General features: G+C 36.4%; 1 protein-coding gene across 2 annotated transcripts in view; it reads right to left on the bottom strand.

The window, feature by feature from the left end:
* MCM8 (minichromosome maintenance 8 homologous recombination repair factor) overlaps positions 1–11,122 on the bottom strand; it is a 42,402-nt gene extending 31,280 nt beyond the window's left edge. The window contains exons 1-7 of one of the 2 annotated variants that reach the window (XM_006735482.3): positions 11,078–11,122; positions 8,772–8,924; positions 8,371–8,454; positions 6,103–6,185; positions 5,549–5,698; positions 3,761–3,864; positions 2,587–2,785 (exon numbers count right to left, since the gene is read on the bottom strand). In XM_006735482.3, the coding sequence (XP_006735545.1) occupies positions 2,587–2,785; positions 3,761–3,864; positions 5,549–5,698; positions 6,103–6,185; positions 8,371–8,454; positions 8,772–8,919 (768 nt within the window). In that variant the 5' untranslated portion in view covers positions 8,920–8,924; positions 11,078–11,122. Of the gene's footprint in view, positions 1–2,586; positions 2,786–3,760; positions 3,865–5,548; positions 5,699–6,102; positions 6,186–8,370; positions 8,455–8,771; positions 8,925–9,865; positions 10,023–11,077 lie in introns of those variants that run through there. The other variant, XM_081833208.1, reaches the window with a different exon arrangement.
* Positions 11,123–11,128: the final 6 nt, after the last annotated feature.

The raw sequence follows: 11,128 nt of genomic DNA, 5'->3' as shown, positions 1-11,128 counted from the left end.
CAAACAATGAATCATGGAACACTACATCAAAAACGAATGATGTAATGTATGGTGATTAACATAACAATAAAAAAATTAAAAAAAAAAAAAAAGAACTACCTGGCCAAGCAGTTCTTCCAAACTTCAGACTAACAGAAACCATGAGAAACAATTAAATGACTGTTGTTATTTTGAGCCACTAAGTTTTAAGGTGATTTGTTATACAGTAATGACTAAAACACGGATCTCCTGAACAACTTTTTGGTCAATTCATGGAAGTTCAGACACAAGCAGAAGCTCTTCACACTAGTGCTCATCTTACCAGTCAGCATTACTACCCACTATATTGGAAGGCATGGAAATACCTTGACCAAATACAGTTTAAAGAAAATATCCAGTAAGTCAGGGTCGAAATTCTGGCCTCTGAACTAAAGGCAGAGCCTGAACCCTAACCCGGACAAAGAGTAGATGACACTCATTTACCAACACCACTGATTATTCAGAACCAATAGCCGAACTCACACACCCTATTCTTCTTGTAAGAGAAGGGAACCTTACAAATTTCAATTTGTGTAAAAATGTAGTAAGTGTAAAATTTATTAAAGTCCAAGGATGATAAAGGCAACTCTGGAAAAGAACAGATATGGTAAGTCTCCCTGCCTTATCAAAAATTTTAATGAGATCAATGTAAATAGAATTGTATAGAGCTGGTACAGGTCCAGTGAAATGAAATGGACTCACATGTCTACAGGACAGTGTACCATAGAGGAAACAATACACGTCAGTAGGAATACAGGGCTTAACTAATAAATGGTGACAACTGGCTTTTCACTTAAAAGAACAAAATTAAATCCTTAGCTTTAGGCCGTTCCCAAGATTAAATTCCTGATGACAAAAATCTAAATATAAAAATGAAACTTAAGAGTATTAAAAGAAAATGTAAGAGATATGTTTATAATGCTCAAGTGAAGAAGGCTTTTTTTTTTTTTTAAAGGTTTTATTTATTTGTGAGAGAGAGAGAGAGAGCACAAGCAGGGGGAAGTGGCAGGCAGAGGGAGAAGCAGGCTTCCTGCTGAGCAAGGAGCCCGATGCGGGACTCGATCCCAGGACTCCGGGATCATGACCTGAGCCGAAGGCAGATGCTTAACCGTCTGAGCCACCCAGGTGCCCCAGTGAAGAAGGCTTTTTAAGCAGGGCATAAAACATAAAAGTCACAAGGGAAAAAAACTGATCAATTTAACCATGTCAAAATGTAAAACTAGAGAACAAAAAATATACCACAAAGTTAAAAGATAAAGCAAATACTGGGAGAAGATATCTGTAATATATATAATCAATGATTAGTATCTAGAATTCATAAAGAACTCCTATCAATAGCATAAACAGAAAAATAAGATTTAAACAGAAAATTCAATAAAGGAAATTGAATGGCCAATAAAGATGTGAAAAAATGTTCAACTACAACAGAAATTGGTATAAATACCATTTATACCAATCAGACTGGCAAAATTTAAAAAGTCTTACGATACCAAATGTAAATGAGACTACAGGGAAACGGTCATTGTTTAACACTAGCAACAGAGGGGTGAGCTGGGACCAACACTCTGGCAAGTCGTTTTACAACATCTAATACTTAACAATAAGTATATCCCACAACTGAGAAATTCCTCTGCTAAGGAGACACATGCAAGAATGTTCTCTACAGCATCATATAACTAAAAAACTGGAAACAACATAAATGTCCACCAAGAGAATGGATAAATAGTGACTATGCATTCAATGGAGTATTCTAAAATGGCAAAGGTGAAAGAATTAGATATGTATTAAGATAGGTAAAGTGCAAAATAACCAAGTGAAAAAAAAAATTTGCAGACTGTTACATTTGGTATACCATTTATGTAAAAACATACAACAAAACAAACCCTACACATATAGTCAGATTTGAGAATGCAGAATGGAAGAATACATGCCAATTTCAGAAGAGTGGCTGCCTCTGAGGAAGGAAAAAAGTGAGTGGAACCAGGGAGGGCAACAAAGAGACTTCAACTTTAATTCTAATACTTAGTATCTTATGTCTAAAAAGTTAAGCTAAAATCACAAAATATTAATATTTGTCAACCATAATGGTGGGTATACAAATATTCTCTCCACTTTTCTATGGCTTTAAGATCTACAGTCTAAAAAAAGTTAATAAAGAAAAAAGGAACACATCACTTTCAAACAGCAGAATAAAGGAAACATAACTTGGTGTGTATACCTATTAAGTCAAAATATAAAAATATGAATAAAAAGAATACACATTAACTTCAGGATAATGATTATTTCTGGGAATGGTACAAGCAAGGGGGTACAAAAGAAACACTAATCACATCAGTAATATTTTATATCTTTAAAAATGTATCTGGAACTGGCAAAATGTAAATTCTGGGTGGTGATTAGAGAAATGTTTTCTTTCTTTATTTTCTATACCCTGAAGTATTTCATAATTTAAAAACTGAAAATTAGAAATAAAAATAAGCTCTGTGTTCAGAAACACTGGGAAATGTTTTCTGTAAACTGATTTGCCTTCTTTGCCAAGATAAATAATTTAGTTAAAGAACACATTACCTTTGTGGGAAGATTATATTTTCCATCTGGAAGAGAAAAACCTTGAACTTCTCCACATGCAGCACAAAGAAAAGCCATCTTGGTGCAAAGAGGCTTTATATTACTGACACGAACCACTGTCCCTCTCAGAGCGATATATTTTCCATAGTAATTTGCCCGGACATTCTTGAGCTGTGTCAACGGCTCATAGTTATAGACCCTAAAAACAAGAACAAGAATGTATTTATCTATGAATTTACAAGTGAACCAACAGTGGACATTATCTGTATTTTCACAACTTCCTTTTAGGAGCAACTGGAGTTCTCCAACCACATCATCCCTATATATCAGAAAATTCACAAGAATTAAATCATTCCTAAAAATTAAAAAATGCTAAACCTTCCCTTTTCTTATTTCATTAGGCTACTCTCTAAAAGAGAAAAGGAAAAAAAATAATGCCAACAGAAAAACTTTGGCAACAAAAACGTGACTTTTCAGTTTCTAACTTCTTTTTTAAGAACTATTACACAATGTCTTCCATAAATTCTGGAAAAGAAAAACAAAACCCTGATGATTACCTTATTCATCTCTTCTAATGAAAATTTAAAATCTTAAAGATGAATTAAAGAAAAACAAAATTCCATTTGTTCTGTATCTAATAGAAACCTAATAATTTCAACAAAGTATAATCATACCACTTAGTATATTACATAAAGTATCAATTTAAATAGCAGGGACTTGGTAAGTATACACCCAAAATCAATGTTTACAAAAATGTGAAGGTTGGGAAATCACCTTATTTAGGCAGGAGAAGTTTATTTTTGTCATGATCTCTTTGAAGATTTCTCAGTGGGTTCACTTGGGTGTTATAACCAATGAGATGGCAAAGAACGCATACCCTTTTTTACTGATTTCTTTGGCTTTATAAAATAAGGTTCTCATTTTTTTTTTTTAAGATTTTATTTATTTGACAGAGACACAGCGAGAGAGGGAACACAAGCAGGAGGAGTGGCAGAGGGAGAAGCAGGCTTCCCGCCAAGCAGGGAGCCCAATGCGGGGCTTGTTTCCAGGACCCTGGGATCATGACCTGAGCCGAAGGCAGACGCTTAATGACTGAGCCACCCAGGCACCCCGATGTTCTCATTATTAAACACTCTTAAATGCCAGATTCTAAATAATACCAGCAAATCCTCACCTTGCATGAATGTGGGGTACATTTACCATTGTTTCCCCATCCCTAGACAATCCTTCTTGGGCTTGTAATTCAGCTGCATGCCTTTCAAGGTCCCTAGTTAATACCTAAACAGGACAGGTATTTACTTAAAATCTGGAAAACAAAACATCCTCTTGAAGCAGAACTCTTTCATAGAAAATATGAAGTTTATGAATATAAATAGTTCAAAGCAGAATATTAACAGAACTCTAACAGCCCTTTAAAATTCTGATATTTAATTGTGACTATTTATTTATAGTGGATTGTTTTACCTGAGATTTTGTGATCCCTGGACTGGAAAACTCCAGCATCCCTATCTACTACTTTCTGTCCAAAATAAGCTTAATAGTAAAAGTCCTTACAGTAATCCTCAAAGCTATTACCTCCTAGACAGGCTCTGGTGAAAACATATTTTCTACTTCTCCATATTCAGTGATTTATTAAGATAAAGAAAATAAAAATGACTTTTGAAATACCCAATACCCGCTCCCTTGGCATTTGACATTAAATAAATATTTAATAACCTCTTGTACACAAAGCAGTATGCTGACAACCTAAGAGTGAAAATAATATCCACATATACAGCTATAATTGTTATAAAGACCATAAAGATTTAGAGACAAAATACTATGCAAGTTTTGAAAAAAGGTCATGAGAAAGGTTTCATGGAGAGATAATAGTGTCAGGCCCCCCCAAATTTGGATATGCAATGCAAGGGGCATTCCATGGTTAAGGAATAGCATGTGCAAGAGACCAGACTATTGAAAGAATCCTGGGAGAGCTCAGCTTAGCTGAATGGTAGTGCATGAAAGTGGGGGAGGAAGGTGAACCAGATCATGGAAGGCCTTCAATGCCACAGAAAGGATTTAGATTTCACCTTGCTGCAGTTTCCAAAGACAGATCATGTTTTACCATGTATAGCAACAGTAGCGACAATTTTGGAAACATAATGAAGGTTTAAGACTGATGCAGTAAGGGTGAAAAGAGGTGGATTTAAGAGATATTTTAGAAATAGAAATGAAAGAATGTGGTGACTTGGATACGAAGAACTAATGAGAGGAGTCTGAAGACAACACCAAGGTTTCCAGTCTCCGGTACCAGCAGCGTACACATCTTTGTAATGAACGATTCCTTGCGCCTGGCTACCATTATCTCCTCTGCTCTATGTACCATCTCTACAAAGGCTTCCTCTGAGCTTTTCCCATTCCTCCCCAATCGCTGAGGGTCTTATCTTTATCTCTGAATGCAGTCAGTACTTTATCGTGCCTGTTCTGAGATGTATTACTCTTTACCTTGAAGCATTTATCCCTTTGCCAGCCTAAATACTTTCACATACATTTTGTCAACTGACCCTGAGAAAAAGTCAGGCAGGCACAGCACATATTATTATTATTATTTTCAGCTTATATATGGGGACACTCAGGGAGAGTAAATGACTTGCCTCATGTCAAAGAACCTAAATCTGAGGTTGCTTTCCAAGTTCGTAACTGATAACATGATCCTTGTCTTATCTTCCCTATGAGATTGTTTCCAAGGAGCTCTTTAATTTCTGTATTATCTTCAATAGACTAATTCAAATAAATTAAAATAAATGTCATATTTAGATAAGCTGTTGTATACAGAATGAATGGTATTTTTTAGGACAGGATTGCAACCTTTCAGTTCTAGCCAATGTCTGTTGGTTAAAAACTAAGTATCTTTTTGAGAAGGTACTGTTATTGTAAAATCTTCCTTTAAAATTTTGAGAGTCTGCACAAGAGAAGTCTTTACCTGATGTATTGCCAGACCCATGCAAGCCAAGGTTTTCTCAGGTGTATCCCTCAACTCATTTGCTATATTTGGTACCAAGTCAGCCATTTCATCGTCTTCTGTCAGTTCTTTAAAATCCACCAAAATACTTCCCTTTCTTTCTATTTCATCCTATAAAATATCAAGGCATGAAAACATGATGGCTTTTTTGGAGTTAACTATCATAACTAAACATTCAATTACACACTTTAAAAAAACATATATTTATATGGTGATAAAAATGAGTAAGTACAGTAAGCTTTGTACCACTTAAAGTATTTAAAATATATTATTTATGCCTCTTAACAACCCTCAGTGGTATTAATACTATTATGCCCAACTTATACATGAGAAAACCAAGGTTCGAAGAACATAAGTAATACACTGAAGTCCATACTGCAGCTAAGTGGCAAAGGTGGGATCTGGATCAAGGCTGTCTGGCTGCACCATCTACTGATCACTAGCATCTCAAATATACTGTTCTAGAAGACAACACATAAAGGTGGATTAGTAGCTTTGTTGTACAGGAATCTTACCTTATCATATAACTCAATACGCCTTGTGAAAAAATTTTCAAATGCTTGAATCTTCTGAATGAAAGGAGAGCTATGGCTGTAAACTAATCCAACAAAATGGCATTAGCACTAATAATCACGTGTAGAGACATAATTTTCATGAGACGGAAGAAACACTGTATACATGGTAGATGAGTTTTTCCAATTACTTTGCATTCTGATCACATTTACATAAGTATATAGGTAAGTACTGAGTGAATAGTTAAGATTCTAAAACAAGTTTAGGTCTGCATAATCTTAAATGCAAATAGGAAGTGACTTTTTTTTTTTTTAAAGATTTTATTTATTCATTCGAGACACAGAGATAGAGAGAGAGAGACAAACACAGAGAGAGCACGAGCAGGGGGTGAGGCAGAGGGAGAAGCAGGCTCCCCGCTGAGCCAGGAGCCGGATGTGGGGCTCGATCCCAGGACCCTGGGATCATGACCCGAGCCGAAGGCATATGCTTAACCATCTGAGCCACCCAGGTGCCCCAGGAAGTGACTCTCTCTAAAAGCACCAATATATGGGAATCTTAGTACTGAGCCTTTGACACTTAATAGGACCTAGTAGTTCAAATAGCTTACATAATAAAGTTTAAAATGAAAATTATAATAAAGCCAAAACTAGACACATGAACTAAATAAATTATTCAGAAACAGAGCTAAAGACAATCAGTCTTTGCAAAGTAAATTCTACTAGTCCATATTGCCACATCCTGAAATGAGAGGAGACAGACCACTACTTCACTCTGGTCCTAAAACCTTTATACTGGAAGTTCTGTAACATTTTCAAATTGGTCTCCCACAGAGAAATAATACCGTGAAGTAGTTTGGAAGTATAGAGGATATAAACCTAAGGTATCTCCTGAACTCCATCTTTAGCACCAGTCTAAAGATCACTTCTAGTGTTCTGGGCTAACAGCTAGCTAATGCATCCTAAAGCAGCAAAAGACACATCAGTTATGAAACACATCTGTGTATATAATAGAAAAAAACAGACTCGCAATACAGAAAACATTTGTAAAGCACTTTATTCATTCACCAAATGAATACTGAGTGCCTGGTATGGGGCAAGGTCTTTGCCCTCTTAAAGAAGTACACAATCTAGTGGGAAAATAACCCACAGATATATATGCACATATAACCCATAACTAATAAAAGACATATCATAGAAACTGTTAAGAATGCAGAAAAGAGGGGCACCTGAGTGGCTCAGTCGTTAAGCGTCTGCCTTCAGCTCAGGTCATGATCCCAGGGTCCTGGGATCGAGCCCTGCATCCAGCTCCTGGCTCAGCGGGGAGCCTGCTTCTCCCTCTCCCACCGCCCCTGTTTGTGTTCCCTCTCTTGCTGTGTCTCTCTCTGTCAAATAAATAAATAAAATCTTAAAAAAAAAAAAAAGAATGCAGAAAAGACTAGTCTCCAAACCTATAAAAACAAGTATATGATGCTAGCTGATGTTCTTGATTATAAAAGGGAAGATTCCTTAAGTGTGTTTCTACACAAACCTGTGTTGGTGGTCTCTCGGTTCCAATCCCACCCCTCCATTTTCTGCTCTGTGATGCTATGATCGAGATCTGCACAGTGCATTTCCCAGACTCCCTCTAGGTTCTGCCAATTGCAGGCACTTTAAAGACTGGAAGGTGGCAAGAAAGAAAGACTTTTTGTTTCTAATTCTTTTCAGCATCTCTTCAGCTGGAGAAAGTAGCTATAGTTCCAGCCTCCGGCTCTGAGCATCAACTGTGTAATCGTCCCACCAGAGTTATCACCAACAAGCAGCTTCATTCACTGCAGTGGTCTGAGCACAGGTGTGAAGGGCACCCTTCAGAGGTCCAAGCACAGCTTTGGAGGGTACCCCTCAGTGGCTGAAGCAACAGCCCTTCCTTTGAATTCCTAGGTCTTGGCCACTTCAGAACTTCTTACCTTTTGTACCCTCAGCCATAAGGATGGTTGCTGCTTCCAGAAGTTATTATTATCTGGGGGCTTACCTCAATGTTTCCCTTTTGCTCTTTAGACTTCCATCTGTATATTTTAATTCCCTGCATTAAATCCCCTTTTTGAAATACCTAATGAGGTTTCTCCTTTCCTGATATAAAACCTAAAATATTCTTGAAACAAACATGATTTAATTGTTTGGGTGAACTAAAATTGAAGAAGGTGGCATCTATCAGTAAGCCAAATGATAGTAATATGAGATGTAACATCCAAAGACAAGTTAAGAAAATAGAATTTATGGTACTTTCAACTCTACCTTCAGAGAAATAAAGCTTCCAGCCTTTATATGGTATTAACTGATCCAATGTTGATTGTAGTAGCAAAGTCTGTGAGGTTTGTTCTGAAAACAAAACAAAATAACAGAATACTAGGTCAGCAGAAATAGTATATGTGCTATCAAAGCAAGCACTAGGTCAGGAGAAATAGAACATTTTTTTTCCAACTTGCTTCTCCTTCCAGGATTAAGAAGCTGACATGATATTAGTAGTTACAGGTTAAGTTAGAGGTTTTAGTAAAAATTTTGGATCTTAATGTTTGAATACTACTTTAAGGAGTAACATCAAATAAGACTGAAATTTAAGTTAAACTGCTTTGTAGGACAGGCATAGTTTCCTTTGTGGAGGAAAAAAATATTGAACAATCCTTGTCCTCCCCTACCAGAAGTATGTTTTCTCATGGTTTTATTCAGGTCAGGTCTGCGTTCTCTCTCTCTCCATTTTCCTGTGAAGCTCCCACCACCTCTTCCTCTTTTCCAGCTTTGAAATCTTCCTCGTCCAAATCCTCTGCCTCTATAGTCTCCATTCATATTTTCTGAAAGACCAAGATCTTCATCAAGATTACAGTGAAAATAGTGATAAGAATGTATTAACATAATCTTTAAAAAAACAAATTATAACTCAATAAAGCTGTTAAAAAGAAAAAAATAATAAAAGTTACATATGTGGGGAAAAAAAAAGAATGTATTAACATAGTTAATAAGAGAAAATTAATGTATTCTAGTTTGAGATTAGCAAACAGGCCTGCAACAGTGTACACTATGGTAATAGGAGATGTAGCCTCAAACACTCTGCAGTTACCCTTCTAATTCCCATCTCTCTAAGTTTTTATTTAAATTCCAGTTAGTTAACATGCAGTGTAATATGTTTCAGATGTACCACACAGTGATCCAATATTTCCATACAACCCTGGTGCTCACCACAAGTGCATCCTTAATCCCCATCATCACCTATTTCACCCACCCACCCCACCCACCTCCTTCTAGTAACCATCAGTTTGTTCTCTATAGTTAGTAGGAGTCTGTTTCTGGGTTTGTCTCTTTCTTTATCTCCCTTTTGCTCATTTGTTTCTTAAATTCCACATGAGTGAAATCATATATTGTCTTTCTCTGACTGACCTATTTTCCTTAGCATTAAACTCTCTAGCTCTATCTATGTCATTGCAAATGGTCCCATCTCTTTTTAAGGTATACCCATGGTGTTTCACCAAGTATACTGAATGTTCATGGGATAAAAATAAAGTACTGCACCTGTTTGCAAGGAGCTCCTACTATAGCAATGAAAATAAGACAGGTAACTAACTCTGAGATGACCTGTTTGTAGTGTTTTAGACTTATAAATGCACATATAAAAGAGGAGCACTGGCTGAACATAATCCTGACCTGTGACACTAGGAATACATCATCATAGCCCCTTATATACAGTCAATCCTGCATGTCATATCCACTTTTATCAGAGATACAAGGATATTCTTACATAGGGAGCTAATGCAGACCTTTCTGGGGAAGCATAGGAGTGGGACATGGTACATACATGTTTCAATCTTTCTTCTCTGTAGGGTTAAATGAGAAAGAAGTTAAGTTTCCGGAATTAACAACTTCTTAAAAAGACAATAAAAGAAAGATCATTTCCAGGTCAATACTGATTAGATAAATTTAGTTTTTAGATAAATTCATTGGAATGCAATAATTTTTTTTGATATTTGTTATTTGTTAATATATTTGTTAATATATTATAATCCTTTTTTTTTTGCTAGTTCTCTCTTCACTTTTGTTTTGTACATAGCAAGATACTCATTTTTTTTTTTAAACTCAAAGATAGTTCTGGCTAAGTACCAAAGATTCAAAATATAAGTGACCTTTAAAATGGGTTTTAAAAAAACTCATATGGGTGGAGCACAGGGCATTTTTAGGGCAGTGAAATGATTCTGTATGATATTATAGTGGTGGATATATGACATTATGCATTTGTCAAAGCCCATGGAATTGTACTACAGAAAAAGTGAACCCTAACATAAACTCTGGACTTTAGCTAGTAATAACGCATCAATATTGGTCCATTAATTGCAACAAATGTAGCACACTACTGCAGGGTGTTAACAAGGGGAACCGGTCTGAGGGGAGGGAAGAGAAAATATAAGGGAACTCTCTGCACTTTCTGTGCCATTTTTCTAAAACCTAAAAATGTTCTAAAAAATAAAGTCTATTTTTAAAAATAGTTCATATCCTAAGGATAAAAAGAAATAAAGAATATATCCGTACACTGTAGTGCAATTCTTCACAAAACACCATATCCAAATTTGTCTGAAGGGATTTAATTAATAAATAAGTTAATACCCAAACAAGTTCACGATGTTAGGACAAGACAAAACTGATAATCGTCCAGACCACATCGCAAGTCAGGAAAATGAAGCCCTGAGAAACTGATCAAGATTCAAGTTGTTTGGTGGCAATACTGAGCTCCAAACTCCGTCTTCAGACTCCCAAGATGAAGCGCTCCTTCGAGAACGCTACCTGCCATATATTTCCCAAATGAGATAACAGAGTGAGAATAACTAATAAAAATTCCAACACAAACGCAAGAAATAGGACTGCAGAACTGAGTAAAGGAGCCACCCGGGGGGCGGGGGGGTCTGCTGTGCTTCGTTAAACACCCTACTTCATTTAGGGCTCCTCAAGCTGTTCTTACTTGCAAAAAATAGAGGTCCCAAAGCTCTCTCGGTTCTCAGCTGGGCAGGTT

Source organism: Leptonychotes weddellii, chromosome 10, assembly GCF_054177405.1.
Source record: "Leptonychotes weddellii isolate Sample4059 chromosome 10, ASM5417740v2, whole genome shotgun sequence".
Lineage (NCBI taxonomy): Eukaryota > Metazoa > Chordata > Mammalia > Carnivora > Phocidae > Leptonychotes > Leptonychotes weddellii.
The sequence above is the reverse complement of the archived record's forward strand: the minus strand, read 5'-3'. Positions and strand labels throughout refer to the sequence as shown.